The sequence below is a fragment of the Chaetodon auriga genome, chromosome 6 (assembly GCF_051107435.1).
Source record: "Chaetodon auriga isolate fChaAug3 chromosome 6, fChaAug3.hap1, whole genome shotgun sequence".
Classification (NCBI taxonomy): Eukaryota; Metazoa; Chordata; class Actinopteri; order Chaetodontiformes; family Chaetodontidae; genus Chaetodon; species Chaetodon auriga.
This window is the reverse complement of record NC_135079.1, coordinates 21,059,121-21,076,458: the sequence shown is the minus strand read 5'-3', so window position 1 is coordinate 21,076,458 and position 17,338 is coordinate 21,059,121. Positions and strand designations below refer to the sequence as shown.

Genomic DNA, 17,338 nt, shown 5'->3' with positions numbered 1-17,338 from the left:
AGTCAGAGATGTAGGCCGAACACACCCCAACTCAAGTTGATTCCTTTATCTATTTTAGATAAACCGTTTTTAGGTATTGTGATATATTTGAGTGTTTGATAAACTATGGGAATATGTGGATTTCAAGATAAAAACAAACAAACTTAAATCTTGGTAAATATTTGAATTGATCCCATCCACATCCAGTATCTTCCTCGCTTTCTTTAACACAAGGCAAACATTTGCACAAGTGCAGTTATTTATTTTATTTGTTTGCAATATTTTTTATGTACTGAGAGCTTTGTGCAGGAAAACGTGATTTGAGACTTTTTTTTATTTTATGTTAACAGGTCATCAAGGGCAACATGAGAAATCTGGACTATAGAATCGTATTAATTTCACTCTGCATTTCACACCTCTTCACTCCCCATGAAGGACGCCCCTTAAGGTAATCCCAGCCCGTCTCCTGTTTCATCTTCCAGATTAATTAGATCAATTTTACTACTACAAGCTCATTGCCTCATGTCGGCTAATCTTATGAGCACGTCCTGTTTTTGCAGTGTTAAACTGACGTGTATTTCATGCCTTTGTGCTACAGAAAAAGGACAGTGAGTGAGGTTCAGCTCATGCATAATCTCCGGGAACACAAGCAGGTGCAGGAGCGGCGGGAGTGGCTGCAGATGAGGCTGCGGGGCATCCACACAGCCCCGGCCCGGGGCAGCAGCGCGGAGGCGGGGCGGCCGAGGAGGAGGCTGCGTCCCGGGGATCTGCCCGACCTGAGCGACCTGACGCCGGAGGAGGTTCAGTACGCTTTGAACTTCTTGGAAAAGCTCCTCAAGTCAAAGCATTCATGAATTTGGTTGATTTTATTTCAACAGTCGCAGCAACATTTCCAATATCCTTTGAACAGACTTTTTTCTGTTTAGTTTTAAATGATTCAAGCTGTCTGAATATGTCCCCGTTGTATTAGAATGTACTTTTATTTTATTTATTTATTTCATTTTTTATTTATGAATTGATGTTTATGAAACTGATAAAGGGAAACTACCGTGACGAGGCAAAGCTTCCCCGTTGTGTATGCACTTTTCTGTGGTGTTGTAAAGCTGCTCAGCCTTCTTCAACAAACTGAGATGAAGAGTAGGACCAACAGTGTTTACGATGTGATTGTCTTTCAATTCATGTCTGTCTTATCTAGTTTAAGGGGTGTGTGTGTGTGTGTGTGTGTGTGTGTGTGTGTGTGTGTGTGTGTGTGTGTGTGCGCGCGCGTGTGTGCGTGTGTGTGTGTGTGTGTGTGTGTGTGTGTGTGTGTGACAGAAATAAACTGTATATTTCTTGTATGTGCGTCTAACTGCATAAAATAGACCGTTTTATTTTTGTAAGTAGATTTTATAAGTATTTTAAGTAGCCTGTTATGTGTGTGTATAATAGGAATAAATACAAACATAATGAATTAAAAATGTTTCTATTGTTGTTGTTTTAATCTGTTATTTACGCATGGACCTGTTTTCTACATTTTTGATAAAGTATACATATTTTATGTGTGCGCTTGCACGTGGGAGGTACTACTCTGGAATGTGCGCTCATCTCGCGATATGTTTCACGCGAACTCCGCTGTCCCAAACCAAAACAAAGAGTCTGCATCTCTGCAGTTCAGTTAAGCTGAGCGTTTCCTTCAAAACTCTGCTCATTTTGTCTTTCTCACTTTTGAGAGATTGTACAGCGGACTGCTTAAGCGACCGGACAAAGGGCAAGTCGGAATGTAGCGAAAGCAGGTAAAGAAAAGTTGTTTTAAACTCTCGATAAGAAACGCAGCTAGCTAACGTTAGCTGCCCAACTGCTGGCGAGGTGTTTAGCTTAGCGGTTAACGCTAATTTAACAGCCTACCCAAAAAGTCTAAAATCCTCTTAGCTGGTTTAAAGTCTCTGTAAAGCACGATGTCGACTAACGTCTTGCTTTTGACATCGTTGTTAAATTCACACACAGTTAGCCTCACAAGAACAGCAGCATTGAATTTTACCTGGTAATTCAACAGTGTCACGACTGACAATCGATGTTCGAAACAGAATAAATTTGGGTCAGTAAGTTAGATTTTCGTTAAAGCCATCTTCGTAACAACGATGAAACATGTAGAGTTAAAAGAAGTTCGTGCTGCTGACTGTAACCTGCTGTGTCTCCAGCCAACGTGGCCACAGTTTGAAGCTTGAAGAATCGTGTTGTTGTGAAATTCCTTCGCATTAAATTTATGAATCTGTTTCATATCTCACTTTCTTTAGCTTAGCTCACGTTAATTTATGTTATGTGAAGCTCACATTTTGCAGATGTCAAGCTCCTTCCTGAGGTCTGATGTTACCGTTGAACACACTTGGCTACAGTTTAGCGGATCACATGTAGCTCCTTTGTTTATTGACATTAACTTAGAGGACATTCATGAATGTTATAGATTAGATTAGATTTTAGAAAATGTGACTTTTTTTGAGGTCAGTGTATGCATGTTGCTTGATGGATGATCGATGATTTACTATTAAAATTCACCAGATCAGTGGTTTGAAATCACTGCAACTAAATTCCGAGTTAATTTGGTAAAACACCGTCATATCACAGAAAAACACCACCACAGCCCTTGTTGTCCAGAGGACAGACAGCAGTCAGAAAGTCGGTGTTGTAACGAGTGCAGACAGATGTTGCGATGGTTAATCCCACACTGTGCGCAGCATCTGAATTCCTAGTGAGCATTATTCTAAAAGATAAAACTATGGTAAAGCCGGAGGTGACCCATTGACGGCTCCATCTGGATCATGACATTTAGGAGGAGTTAGGAGGAGCTGACCTATGCAACAATGGCTGCTTGTGCTGTCGGTGCTGTACTGTAAAGTACAGGATATAGTTTTATCAATGCATGGTCGTAAGGTTTATTCGGCTCTGTGCCTCTTGTGCCTTAGCCTGGAAGAGTGTGTGTGTTTTATATTATTATTATTATCATTGTTGTAGTTTAAAGAAGTCCTCTAGTGTGGCAAAGGTGACATTACTAAGACGATATCCTCTTGCGGGACACAGGTCTTAATCAACCAGGGCTCTTAAAGACGATAACGTTAGATAATACAGTTTGACTTGTAAATATGAAGCTGTGTTATAATATAACATATTAGGTGGTAAATAGCGTTTTGCACTTGCAGTCTTGATGCTGAGGAGGCAGAGAAAAAAGGGGACCTACAGGCCAGTATTTTGCGATTACTACGTTTTTCTAACGCCTACATTTATCTTTTGGGCTTTTGGATCATTTCTTTTGCTATGCGTTTATAATATTAAAAATTTTGGTATTTACGATTTATTCGTGCTCTCTCAGATTTGTTTACCCCCCCCGTGCGTGTTTTTCGACAAGAGGGAAAACTGCTGTCGACAGTCTTGCAGGCAAAGCGATTCAATAAGTGCTCGTTTGATGCTGCCTTCACGTGGTGTTGGACATATTGCAATTATGTAGTCAGTTTGAGCATATTTGAAAGAACAGATCAAACGATTGCTCTGGAAAACTCCGGATTTGTTGTTCAACATCTGGCAGAGATCTACTACATTTATTGGAAATTAGATCTGGCGAGACGAATGGCGAATAAATCTGCATGTCCCTTACCCAACAAATTCTATTTATGACTGTCATAAATAGACAAGTAGTCCGATTAACACCTGGGTTTTCTTGACAATTCCTGTTCAAGGACGTTATTTTTCTTGTGTTGAGAATATTTAAAACGACGTTTTTGACAAAATTTCCGCACTTAACTGTTCGCTGAAATTGGTTGAGGTTATGCACATGTAGATCATTTTGATTCCGACATAATTCACAATTTCCATAATATTTTCCACATATTACGATTAATTGAGGGTCCTGGGAGAAATGACGGTATAAAGACATCCTGCAGTTGATGTAGGTAGCAGCATCTGTCGTTATTGAGGGCCAGCGTTCACGAGATGCACTGCATGTGTACAGAGCACTCAGAAAGGGGAGCTCGCCAGGCGCACGTGAAGGCAGCATCGCTCTGATTCAGTCAAGCACGCGGCCATTCACAGTTTAAGGTCCCTCCGGTGACTCTGAATGACTAACCGGTGCACGTCTTCCTCGCCTCGTAGACACATTTAAAGCTTTGGGTCGAAGCGGCGGATTTTACCGGCGAGTTGAAGTCCAGGTCGAGTGTGTGAAACGATGCTGATGAAGTTGGAAAGTAATGAGCGAGGATGCTGAAGCTGCCGGCAAGCCCGCTTTGTTCGGAGGAGCGCAAGGCTTTTGTGCCGCTGTCATCCCGCAGCTCATCCCCTGCTGCTTTGTCTTCACTTGGCCCTCTGATACCGACCGGTAGGCGCACGTCCGCTTTCAAAGCACCTTGCTTTAGCTCGGTCATCGTGTTACATGTGCACACCGCTAGTAACCGTGCTCGTGGTATGATTTACTGTAATTCAAAGATTTCTAATAGTGTCCTAGAAAGAACATCTGACTGGATTATCCTTGGTGGGACTCCGTCTGACTCTCGGGTACTGAGTGGAGACTAGATAGTGATCTTGTGATATCAAATAGCATGTTTTTTATGTGACATGATTTGAGAGATTTCCATAATATTTCCAAAAATGTATTGAAAAAAAGGAAGTATGATAGTCATGTTATTGTTTTAAGGGGGTATTTCCCAGTTTAAATCCTGTATTCAGCAACCCAGACTGCTGCAGAGAGCAGATTCCCCGTCTTTGCCTGTCAGTGTGCTGGTGTCAGCAGCCCCTAAATAATAGATGGGACCCTCACCCCTTAGGGCTCTCACCTCATGCTTTTAATAGACTGCCAGGACGCCAGGACTTATTGTGTCTTAGATGGGTTGGTGAACTTGACTTGTATTTAACACAGTAAACGTGCATGCGCAGCTTTTGTAAGCACTCTAGGCCACTGATCTATTCAGCAAAAGACAAGGGGGATTGTGATATCACGGGGGTGGTGACCAGTAACAGAAAACTGGACAAGTGAAATGTTACCCCCCTCTTCTAGTTTTGTCTGGCTGTGTGAAATCTTGGCTGCTGTACATTTGCATTGACATGTGAAAGATGAGAGGAGCTGCCTGCCCCGAGTGAAATATTGCCTCCTCAGTTCCTTTGTTCCCTCTACCCTGCTGGTCTGGCCACTGGCTGCCTGCCTGTTTGGCTGGAAGACCCGCTTTTGTTTTTATTATCCCATTTCTGCCAAGCATTAAAATCCCGTTGGAGACAAAACATGAATTTATGCTCTGTCAGGCACGAGTGTAAATAAACACAACGTGTTTCAATCAGTCCGTCCTCACTAGATCACTTAATGTGTCCGTTTAGAAAGGGAGACCTGATTGTTTTGGACAATATTTCCTTCAGTACAATGGTATTATAAAAAGTGGGCCTGACTTCTTTTCTTTTGATGTTGTTTACATTGTCAGTGATAGGTAGTGTCTGTTAAATACGCTGAGGGAAGTTGTCCCCTGTGTGTGTCACACAGCTGTGCATCTTTGTGTGCACGTTTCTTCCTCTCCTCAGCTGCTATGGTGACCCTTCGCTTCAAGGACATTGCCAGAGTCTGCAGCAATACTGTGAAGCGGGCATGTTATAAACAGAAAAAGAAGAAAAGGTCTCTGTTTCCTCTCTGATTTGAAATGTACCCTTTGGAGTAGAATTCAAAAGTTAACTGGCCCCATGCGCATTGATCTTCTTTGCATTCGTGTGTCGGACCTTATTAAGTCCGTCGTGTTTTGACATCCTTTGTGTCCACACAGGGTTTGTGTGCATGTGTGTGGTAATCTTCGGCATCTTTAGGCTGGTGAGGCACCACCGAACAAAAAGGATTCTGTGACCTTCACCAGGTGTAGCTTAGGCAGAGGTGCAAATTCAAGGTGATGTGCAGTCGTCGCGCTGCATCGCTGATCATTTTGTGCCATCAGTTCACTGGTCTTGTTACATCTTGGTCGGCTCTCTCTGGGTCTACCCACCCAGACAGTTAGCCAATTAGCCGCTCAATCAGTCTGTTAGTCAGCTGGCCAGCTACCCGGCCATCCAGCACATTCAGATGTCAGCTGGTATCCAGTGTCCTTCTTTCATTACCGGCCTTTGAAGCAAAACATATTCGCTGGACTCGGTGCAGGGAAACAAAAGAAGCTTAGACTGTATTATTCAGTCTGGAACAGCTTGCCCTCAGGTTTTAAACTGATATGCACTTGGTATTTTTTTGTTTCTGTAAAAGTATATGAAACCTCCATGCCAAATCTGCCTCAACTTTATGTGTTAGTGGTTGATTTATGTGTGTGTGGTCATGCGCTGTGCAGAGTAGAAGGCAGCACTCTGGGTCTTGATGTGTCACCAGCTTAATTTGTATAAAATAATAATTAAAAAAAAGACGCCTGTCCCTCCACCCCTCCTTGCTCCTGTTTTCCATCTCTTTGATTCCATAACTGAGAGTAGATGGTCATCATGGTATTTCATAGCAGCTTCTCTCAAGAGAGTGAGGCTGTCTTCGTTAGTGAGACCTGCATGTGTTTTTGTCTCACAAGCTCATAGCTATTGACAAGATAGCAAGCTACACTCTGTGAAATGGATGTATTCATCAACACAACACGTCATAATACAGCTGAATAATGATGTAATTATAAAAGTTTTGGTTATCCCTTTCTTATCAACACCAAAGCCTAAAGTATCAGTGTGATCCAATTTAAGACAATAAGGCAATAATCCAGTGCTGTTGGCCATCTTTAAGACAATGCTTACTGCAGTTCAGATGCCTCCACACATGCATGTCTAACACCCTCCCATTCATCTTCTCTGATGTTCATATATTTACTATTTAAATTTGCATATTTAAAAGTGTCCTTTTGTGACTGCATTATGTGGCTGTCAGACTCAGCCGCATGCTGTGCTTTTGAGCGTGTGCACTAATAAATCACAACCTTGCTCGAATCAAACGTTTCATCAGAGAAAGTAACAGAATGGAAAAAGACTGTTTCAGGCAAGATATTAGGAAAATGAAAGCCTAACAACAAAAGTGTCCAAAAATTGAAAGCGTTCACATCGCTTTCTGAATGGCACTCAAGTGCGCATGTATGTGCATTAATGTATGCATGAGACGGTGTGGTTAAGTCCTTTCTGAAATGGAGGCCAGATATTACAACATGCTCACTCTGGGCTCCTTGTTTGTCTCCGGAAAAAACATGGAAGTACAGCGAACCACTCCTGGAAGCATCACTCGCTCCGAGGCAAGGTGGAGTGGTTGCGACCCATCAGTCAGAAATCTGGGAGAAACCAGCCTGTGGAGCAAGTAAACAGTTGAAGGCATTTCTGTTTGTTGTCCTGTAAGTGAGTTCCGCTCGCTCAGATTGTTTCACATGGATACACTCCCTAATGGATGCTGGGGCAGTGTGCGTATGTAGCTGCAGGCTGAGTTTGGTGTCAGGGCTGTCTCTGCAGCACTCAGTCCCTGTAAGGGTTCACATGAGTTGACTGCAGACTTTTTTTACAGGCTCTCTTCTCTTTCCACAGCTCAGCAAAAAACAAGCCCCGTACCCCCTGAGCAATTTCTGCACAACTGTGCGTGTGAGTGTGCCCTGGGAGGATCTAATCTTAGCACCAAGTAATCTATCTCATTGTTGCATGAAATCATGCATCAGTGCTTTGGTTTCTGTGTGATGAGAAGTGTCATCCCGCTCGGACTTGGAAGTTCTGACCGTATCAAACTTTGGTGGCGGTTTGGAGTCCTGCTGTGATAACACAGCACACAAATAAGTGTCGCAGAGTATTTTTCTGTCAGTGTAGGGTGGCGCAGTCGGCTGGAAGTTGGTCTGTAAGTTTTGCAGTGATCGTCTCTCTCTAACAGTGGTTTCTTGATGTGGGCGGGGGTCGAGGGGGTCCCACTGTCCCCTGCAGCGCATGTGGCCTTTAAGTAGCTTTTGTCTGCTTTTCTCTACCAAATAAGCACTTGCACAGTGTTTTCAATACATTCGTCCAGTTTTGATTAAGGTTTTAGTCAGTATTAGTCAGCTTGCTTCCTACCCCAATGTAAGGCAACCCAGAAGGGCCAAAAATGTTGTAGAAGGACCAAAGAAGGAGGGGAGTTGTTCAGTGCAGGACAGTGAGAACGCAATGCTGACGGAGTAGGGAAGTGCCTGCACTCGTGCACATTTAGCATGTTACATTTTCTCACTTTGTGCATTCAACAGCTCCCCTCCTCTTCATCTCTGCTCCTTTTATCAAGTGACTGAAAGAGCTCAATAAAAAGATGCTTTGTTAAGCTGCAAAAATGTGAATTATAGAGATCAACCGATTGCAGTTTTCCAGGATGATTCCGAAAACTGTTGCAGTAGATCAATATAACGCACCTTATCGTCGACTGGAGTGACGTCTCTGTCTCTGCTGAGTGTGTGTGGAGAGGACAGGGGAGGCCTTGCCCTCGCAGACAGGCAGCAGAGGCAGAAGCTCTCAGAGAGCGTCGCCCTAAATGACAGCAAAACACATTAATGACTCACGCACTGAGCTGAAGTGAAACATAAATTAGATAGATAATATAAATAGAAGAGTTTCTTTTTTTCTTTTGGCAGGGCGCTGGCGATCCTGCTGCCACCCCGGGCTCCTTGCTTATAAATTTGACCTGTACAGAATCAGTTATATCTGATATTGATCACCAGTCATGGCCCATCATGCTGAAATCCGGCCAATTCCTGACACTGACCGATCGATCAGTGCATCCATGATCAATTAGAGTTTAAAAAAAAAGTACATTTGGAACACAAGATATTTGGAGGCGTCGGTAATGTCATCAGTCTTTTACATCACACTCATGAATGAACCTCTGGCTCGTCTTTTTTTTTTTTTTTTCTAAAAGCTTAAAGTGAGACCACATGACATTCTTTCTTCACCAGATTTCTTTGGTGCAGTCCAGTTTGAACAAAGAATTAACCAAAATCCAGCAAAAAAGTAGTGCAGTCACACTTTAAGTTCAGCAGCGACTCAGCTGAAATGAAAGTCATGCTCCTAGCTTTGACTTCCTGTGTGTGTGTGTTTGTGTGTGTGTGTGCGCTCATCTCCAGCAGTGACCGACAGTGTGGCTTGTCAGTGTTGGACTGCGACCACCAGCAGCAGGTCAGCACCATGAGTCTGTACGGGGCCGGGGCCGGGGCCAGCGGCGGTGCTGTCGGAGGGGCGAGAGAGAGAGGAGGAGCAGAGCATTACCGGGAGCAGCGGCGGCGCTCCAGCGACCGTTCTCGTGACTCCTCCCACGAGAGAGGGGAGAGTCAGCTGACGCCCTGCATCAGGAACGTCACCTCGCCTACTCGGCAGCATGGTGAGGAGAAAAGAAGTGATTCTTAGCAGCGCAACCGTTGTTTTGTCCCCGTCTGTCAGCTACATGTATGCATTTGACTGTCCCCCTCTCTCCCACAGACCGTGAACGTGGCGACGGAGGCTCGTCCTCCAGATCCTCCAGTCCACGTCCTCCCAGGGTTTCCCTTCCCTATTCCCACGTTGGAGGGACCCTGATCGGGGGACACATACCTCGGTCCCTGTGTCCTCCTGGAGCAGACCACCACTCCAAGACCCTCGGCCAAGGACTGTGTGATATGATCTACGTGTATGACGTCAGCGCCAAAGAGGGACATCGCAGCGGACTGAGACTGGGAGAGAGAGTAACGCTCATTGTGGACAATACAAGATTTGTGGTGGATCCCGCCATCTTCACAGCTCAACCGAACACCATGCTGGGCAGGTAACGACTGACAGGTGGATTAAATGTTGGTAAATGGTCCCTTTGTTCAAAAAAAGATTTCGGAGTCACAGCGTCTGAGATGCACCAGGAGCTGACAAGGTAACTTCGAGGTGAACTAGATAATGGATAATAGATAGATAATGTCTGCTTTATTATGATGTTCATTATCCGACATAACAGATTTTTTACATGTTGCTGAGGTTTTGCAGTTAGAAAAATGAACAGCACCGTTAAGGCAGATGAGCTTTATGTGCTATTTTTTTAATTTTTTTTCTGTTCACCTTTCACACCGCCTGCCATCTGCCAGTCCCAGAGGCTAAAAGCTTTAACTCTGCTGGTGCTGAAAGGACAGCTCCCTCCTGCTCTGTGTCCTCTCGCGTTCCAGCGGACCTCTCGTCAAACTCGACCTCGTCGCTCACGCAGTAAAATGCAGTCCTGAGGCTGCCAGCGCCCTCAACAATGGTCGAAGTTTCGTGGCAGAAATGTGTGAATGTTAGTTATTAAAAGTTTGCTGAGGCTTAAAAATTCACATCAAACGAGAGCGTGTTTGTGTTTAGAGATTGGGTCAGATTCCGTGTGTCTTTGTTGAAGCTCTTTTGATCACGTTCATTTTGAAACGGCACAGTTTTCCTTTGTGATTGCATGCAGGCGCTGAAGCTTTGAACTGGAACGTCTTCAGCATGTTTAGTGTGCCGTCCCGGCTTTGAAGCAGACAGCAGCGCTCTCACCTGTTGTTTGTTTTCAGGATGTTTGGTTCTGGGCGGGACAACAACTTCACGCGACCCAATGAAAAAGGAGAGTTTGAGGTGGCCGATGGCATCAGCTCCACTGTCTTCAGAGCCATTCTGGTGAGTGCTGACTTTACTCCGTCTGTATCTCCGTCTCTCCCCGTCGTCTTCATGCTTTTCCTGTCCTCTCTCTGTCTCTGGCTCGCTCTCAATCGCTGCTTTTTCCTCTTGTCGCTGTCCTACACTTCATCCCTGTGTATTTCTCTGATCTTTTAATCCTTCTGTCCTCCCTCCTCTCTCTGGGTCCACTGAGTTCAGATCCCCATTGAAGCGTAGACTGCACCTCTCACTGTTTTACTTTCTACTTCGTCTCCCTCCGTCCTTCCGTTGATATTACACACAAGATGCCTCTCAGCAGACCACCAGCTCTGTCTTTCTCTGTTCCTGTTCCATTTCTGCCAATCTTCTCTTCCACTCCAGTCCCTCTCTTCACTTGGTCCTTCATTGCCGCTTGTACTGACAGGGATGATTCAGCTCAGTATCATATGGAAGTCCCCCTTCTGTGTGGATTCTTCAGTTGAAGGCAGTCAACATCCCTGCTTCAAATCCAGCTGGGAGCTTTTGTTTCACGTCACTCCCCCCTCCCCCCACACATCCTGTGTGCCTCTTCACTGTGCAGCCCCTGTCAGACCTGCACCTCATTGTGGAAGTGTGATGGCAAATGACAAATTAATCACTCGAATAAGCCATAAAACACTGAGAAGGGGCCAATTTTAAGTTGTGCCAAGTACAGTGATGAATATGAATCCCTCGCGCTGCAGATCAATGAAGGTCATTGTATATGTTTTGAAGTGAACCAGTGGCATAGCATGTGAGAGAACAGAAAACAACTTCGTATCATAACTCACATCACAACACATGCACAAGAACATGATAAATAAGATAGTATTTACAGTGTTGCGACACAGTTTACAGGTTCGGTGTTTGTGCTCGCTCCATCGTCACAGCACGACAGTCAAATTCTACAGAGCTGAAAAATCTGTGATTGAAAGCAGCCAGTACACAGAAGCTGCTTGTCAGCATGCTTATTAGTGCTGACAGGAAACTGCAGCAGCAGGTTGTGATGTGGAAAACAAAAACAGGGCAGCAGCACAGAGACGGGTCATGAGGGGAGACGCTTGTACAGGATCCCATCTACTGTAAACCCAGGTTGCCATCGGTGGGTCAGCGGTTTTCCAGCATGACTACAAACTCTTCTTAAAAGCGTTCCTGGTGAGCTTTTGTTGACACGTATCTCCCAAATTGTTTCTGGCGAGTGCGAAACTCCCCGTTGGCCTCAGCCCTTCAGTGATGCACGCACAAAGAGCAAATAATGGCTCGATTGTGGTCATGGCATAATGGATTCTGGCACGAGTGTGTATGTGTGCAGGCATTAAACAAACCCCAAGGAGACGTGGCTGTGAGAGGAGCGCAGGGCAGGGCTGGAGAGGAGCCGCGCGCCCGCTCGCCTCCTTTCCGCTGCAGCGTGCAGTGTTTGGGTAGAGGCTCTCCTGGGAAACGGCCACTGTGCGTGTCTCATTGGACACAGGCTGCACGGAGACAGCGAGAGGAGGGAAAGTGGAGCAGGGAGGGAAAGTGACGTTGTTGGCTTCGCCCTTTGCTCTCCACCCCCCCTCCCTCTCCTCTCAGTCTCTCTCTCTCCTCTCTCGCCTGTGACGTCCGCTGGATTTTACTTTCATCAGCTCTCGCTCTCCATCCCTCCCTCTCCTCACCCGTCTCTCTCTCTCTCTCTCTCTCTTTCTCTCTCTCCCTCTCTCTCTCTAGCCGTGCGAGTGAAGCAGCATCAATAATGGCGTCTTGTTTTTTCTCCCATGCTTGTGCGTGAATGCCTGCCGTTTCTCCATTTCTGTGTGTGTGTGTGTGTGTGTGTGCGCGCGGGCTGTGCTGAAAATGGCAGGATTACTACAAGTCGGGGATAATCCGCTGCCCTGACGGCGTTTCCATTCCCGAGCTGAGGGAGGCATGTGACTACCTCTGCATCTCCTTCAACTACAGCACCATCAAGTGCAGAGACCTCAGTGAGTACACCGAGGCGTACGCGCCGCTCGTTTGGCCGTCACTGTTTACTGTGTGAAGTGTGCAGGGCTGCAGACTGATGTAGCTGCTGGACTCTGGTGAGTGTGAGGCTCACAGCCTCTTCATTGTTATTGTGTTACTGCATTAGAGAAGAGCACAAATAGACTTTGGGTTATTTTTATTGCAGAAGGCTTCGTTGCATAATCCACGGGTAGAGCTGCAGCTGCGGACTTGTTTTCATTTAGAATAGGTTAGTCGACAGATACAGGACGTGATGCAGTTGATACACGGTCGGTTGGCTGATGAAGCTGTTGCTGATGTTTGATGCACCTGTGACGTCATTTTGTTACATGGAAACAACAGTTTGTCTGTTTGCGACGTTGTTGTTATTGTGCATGTTTGTGCCTCTTGTTTGTGTCCCAGAGTATGTGTGAAAGGAGCAGCTTCAGCTCACAGGCTGCTGCTGTGTGTGTGTGTGTGTGTGTGTTGGGCTCTAAGTAGGTCATAATTAGATGTGAGATTTTAATGCTTCTTATGCAAGCACGTAACCAGCCGAAGCGAGCAGGTCTCATTCTCGTACCAACAGGATGTGGTTTTCGGGTGCTGCTTTAAGTGGTTTTTGTGGTTCATTTGAGTCTGATTTAAATCAGTCTGTGTTCTAGATGGAGCCGCACTAAGGCTGCACGGATAAACATGGTTTCTTGTGTGTGGAGTTTGTGTTCAGGAGTTGATTATATTTGCATTTTTATGATGTTTATGCAGGTCAACACAGGTAATAAATAGGTCATAGCTTGTGCAGTACTGCCTGAATATCATCAGCTGTAGAGCCAGATCTTTACATGAAGAGGCTTTCTCAGAAGAAGACGTTAAACTACAGTCAAATCTGTGTGTTAACGAAGCCCATGAACATGAACGAGCAGAGCAGAGCAGAGCAGAGCAGAGCAGCTAGTTTCTGTTTACTCCCAGAGCCTCCCTTCCTTAAACACAACACTGAAGAAGAACAGAAGCATTGATCGCCTTGTCGTTCTTAAAGTTGACAGCGTTCAGTAGTCAGTGGTTTGGCGTCCATTCAGCATGTTCTGCAGTCAGGAAACGCTGTCCAGACGTCCCCTCAAAGCGTGCAGATGTCTTCTAAACAAAGCGTCTCCAGAGCTCGTCGCGTGTGTCCTTGAGCTCCAACATGTCAGAAATAATTTTCAAGCCTTCTCAAAATTAGCATTGCTTTCATCCATGTTTACCTGCTCGCAGTCTTCTTCTTCCTCATCTTTGGCAATATTCTTGGTGCATTAACACCACCTGTCAATCAGTGGAAAAGTGTGAAACCGTTGGCAGGGATTTGTATCTCATGAGCTTGTCCATGCTTATGCTCGTGCACGACAGTGAACAAAACACAGACGTGGGCTAAGGTCGGCTTCAGGTTAGAGGAAGTCTCCAGGAAATGAATGTAGGTCTATGCAATGTCCCCGAAAGTGATCTGTGTGTACATCCCCTCCTCCCGTTTCCTCCCCAGGCGCCCTGATGCACGAGCTGTCTAACGACGGGGCCCGGCGTCAGTTTGAGTGTTACCTGGAGGAGATGGTGCTGCCGCTGATGGTGGCCAGCGCTCAGAGCGGAGAGAGGGAGTGCCACGTGGTGGTGCTGACCGACGACGACGTGGTGGACTGGGACGAAGAGTACCCTCCGCAGATGGGAGAGGAGTACTCGCAGAGTAAGACACCAATCACTGACACTGGATCTGCTCACACTGCACCTGCCGTATACCCACAGTGAACCCCGCTGCTCATGACCTGTTTTCGTAGCAGCGTGTCAGGCTCAAAGCTGGGTGAGGAGGTGACGCTCCAGTTATCAGCTTTGATGAAAACAGGTTACTGTGGCGTGAGCGCTTCCTGCAGCTCCTGTGTGCTTCACACTTTGCTGCCAGAGTAATAGCTGTGACATTTTCCGAAGCTGCTAAAACTTCAAAAAGCTCTTCAGCGTTTCAGTCAACGCTGCAGATAAAGTAAGCACTGAGAGGTTCCTCTGCAGGCTGTACCACAGAAGAAGACCGCTCGAGTGAAGCTAATCTGTCAGTAACTGAGCCAGTATCCACAGCAAATGAGACAGACGTGCTCAACGCTGACCAGATCACCAAATGTGGATTCATCCACGGCTGAAGATAGTCCCCAACAAAAGCACTGTATCCTCCTGTTTAAATGCCATTTGCTGAAAACTGAAAGCAGTCAACCTTTTAAAAAGCTTTTGTGTTTTTATGTCAGTGGGCCGAGTGCAGCAGACAGGGGAGAGAAGTCAAACTGCTGAGAGGATTGATCTTTTCGTGGGACTCGTTGACAATAATGAGTGTTTTTTCTTAAAGGCAGAGCCAGCTTCATGTGTTGAATGTGCCTTTGTTTCCTCAACAGTCATCTACAGCACCAAACTGTACCGCTTCTTCAAGTACATCGAGAACAGAGACGTGGCCAAGTCAGTGCTGAAGGACAGAGGACTGAAAAAGATCCGGCTGGGAATAGAAGGTACTGAGTCGAAGTCTTTTTCTTCTTTTGTATCGTCTCTGCATGCAGTGCTTTCTGGGCGCCTTCAGTGGAGAAGTGAGTGTATTTTACCGCCTGGTGCTGGAACTTGAAGTCAGGAGGTTGGTTTAATTCTTTGGGGCAGTTCTACGTTCCTAAGCCGTCTGAGCTGAAACACAAAAAGCAGCTATGAAGGAAAAACATTTTCAGGTCATGGCAGCAGTTTCACTTGTTAAAGAAAAATAGTGGAACTTTCCCTCAGGGCCACAGCGGGGAATGTTTTCACTGTGATTCGGCATCATTGCGTGTCTACACACTGGAGATGATGTCAGCTCACTGGAAAAGTCCTAATGGCTGAACCTGAGGCAAGACTTTCCACAACAACACCAATGAAATGTGAACGGAGAGTGTGTGTGTAATGAAATGTCAAATCTAAGCTCAATGCTAAAATGCTTAGTAGTTTTTATAACCTCCTGTAAAACCAGGAAGTGTTCTTTCACACGTTTGTCCGGATTGAACTAATGAGATATGTCAGTGAGTGAGCTTCAGAGGTTCTGGCAGCTGGATTTTGTTGCCTGTTAAGCTAACCGACTGCTGGCTCCTGCTGCATGTTTACAGCACATACATCAGCCTTCACATCTGACCCTCAAGAAAGCAAATAAGTGAATGTCAAACTAGCCGTCGTCGTTTCCTTCAATGTTCTTATCACTTTTTGTTATCTGGTTTCCTCCAGGTTACCCAACCTACAAAGAGAAGGTGAAGCGGCGTCCCGGAGGTCGTCCGGAGGTCATCTACAACTACGTCCAGCGTCCTTTCATCCGCATGTCCTGGGAGAAGGAGGAAGGGAAGAGCCGCCACGTGGACTTCCAGTGCGTCAAGTCCAAGTCTATCACCAACTTGGCCGCGGCCGCCGCAGACATTCCCCAGGACCAGCTGGTGGTCATGCAGCCTCCGGGGCCGCAGGTGGACGAGCTGGACACTCTGCCGCAGCCGTCGGGCGCCAACGACCCCTACCAGCCGCCGCTCGGTCAGGGGCTGGACAACAACGCGGGCCCTCAGCTAGCGCAAGGCTACGAGGGCCCGAACCAGCAGGCTCAGGACGGTCCCAGCCAGGCCGCGCACAGCCTGGCCCACAGCAACCAGCAGCAGCACGGCGGCAGCAGCCACACTCAGGCCACTTACCACTACGAGCCGGACCCGGACACGCCGTCACCCTCCGCATGAGACTGGCTGCACACTGACTCCCTCCCTCCACCGCTGTGCTCACACGAACAGCAACGAGTGCTTCTATTTACATCCGTACACTGACATCAGCTCAGAGAAACGAGCATTGATTGTAAAACACAGTCCTCCCACAACATGTATGAAGTTTGAAACGGTGACACTAACAAGCACAGAAACCTGATTGGTCTTCAACAGCCAATAGGAACACAGTTTGAGCTCTCAGCAGACACGGGAGGACCTCTGGCTGCTTATTGCTGTCAGTGTGAACGCAGATTTTGTCCCCCCTCACCTCCTCCTCCTCATCCTCCTCCTGAGTGGCAAAACACCACTTTGCCTTGCGTTGCACCTCTGCTGCAGCCTCTCTCAGCCAACACAGCGTCCGAATGATGGAGAACTGTTCGGCAGCCACGGATGGACGCTGCACATCAGCAGGACTCCTCGCCCACCTCTGTTCACTCCATTTGTTTTTATTTATCTGACCAAAGCAGAGTTTAGCTGCATTCTGTGTGCATGTGCGACGACAGAGTGCAGTGTTACATTATAATGATGCATGTGGGCGCGAGAGTTGTGAGTGTGTGCGTGTGTGTGTGTGTGTGTGCGCGTGATGCTGCTGAGATACTGTACCTCACTGGGAAAGTGGATCTCTTCATGGTTTATTTGGGCGCTAGGGAGTGAGTCGGCTGTGAGGATCCACTTTTTCCAGCGCATGCGAAGGCCTTCGTGAAAGGGTTTTTATTTTCCACTAAGTTTTTAAGAAAATGTTCCACTCCCTCTGTCCTCGAAACCAGTTGATTTGGTTCCTTGTTTACGTCGAGTCCTCGTTTCCGCTCCAGTTCGTGTCCTTTGCTGACCTGCTCTGAAAACTCTGCACAGGTTCATCACTTGATGTGAGCACACCGGATGTCACAAGAGATGTTGAACACAGTGTTTTTCTAATAAATGGTATTCACAACACTCTGGTCTCGGATGACGTGTCCTTATTGAATGAATGTAGCGGTGAGTGGTCTGTCTTCCAAATGACAGCGACTTGATAAATCTGAATATTTGCTCCTTGCTGGTTAATTAGGCTGCTGGAGAGGAAAATGCAC

At 46.3% G+C, this 17,338-nt stretch overlaps 1 protein-coding gene across 4 annotated transcripts; it reads left to right on the top strand.

Annotated features, from left to right (window-relative positions):
* Positions 1 to 1,584: 1,584 nt before the first annotated feature.
* Positions 1,585 to 17,204, top strand: LOC143322262 (BTB/POZ domain-containing protein 10-like). 4 transcript variants are annotated; one of them, XM_076733349.1, is made up of 8 exons: positions 1,585 to 1,751; positions 9,042 to 9,295; positions 9,394 to 9,715; positions 10,461 to 10,563; positions 12,401 to 12,521; positions 14,030 to 14,227; positions 14,919 to 15,029; positions 15,760 to 17,204. In XM_076733349.1, exons 2-8 carry the CDS (start codon positions 9,103 to 9,105, stop codon positions 16,248 to 16,250), a joined length of 1,539 nt encoding a protein of 512 aa, XP_076589464.1. In that variant the 5' UTR covers positions 1,585 to 1,751; positions 9,042 to 9,102; the 3' UTR covers positions 16,251 to 17,204. The 4 variants fall into 4 exon arrangements, with proteins under 4 accessions (XP_076589464.1, XP_076589465.1, XP_076589463.1 ...); XM_076733350.1 differs by having other exon boundaries at positions 1,630 to 1,751; positions 9,045 to 9,295; XM_076733348.1 differs by lacking the exon at positions 1,585 to 1,751 and adding an exon at positions 4,031 to 4,321 and having other exon boundaries at positions 9,045 to 9,295.
* Positions 17,205 to 17,338: the final 134 nt, after the last annotated feature.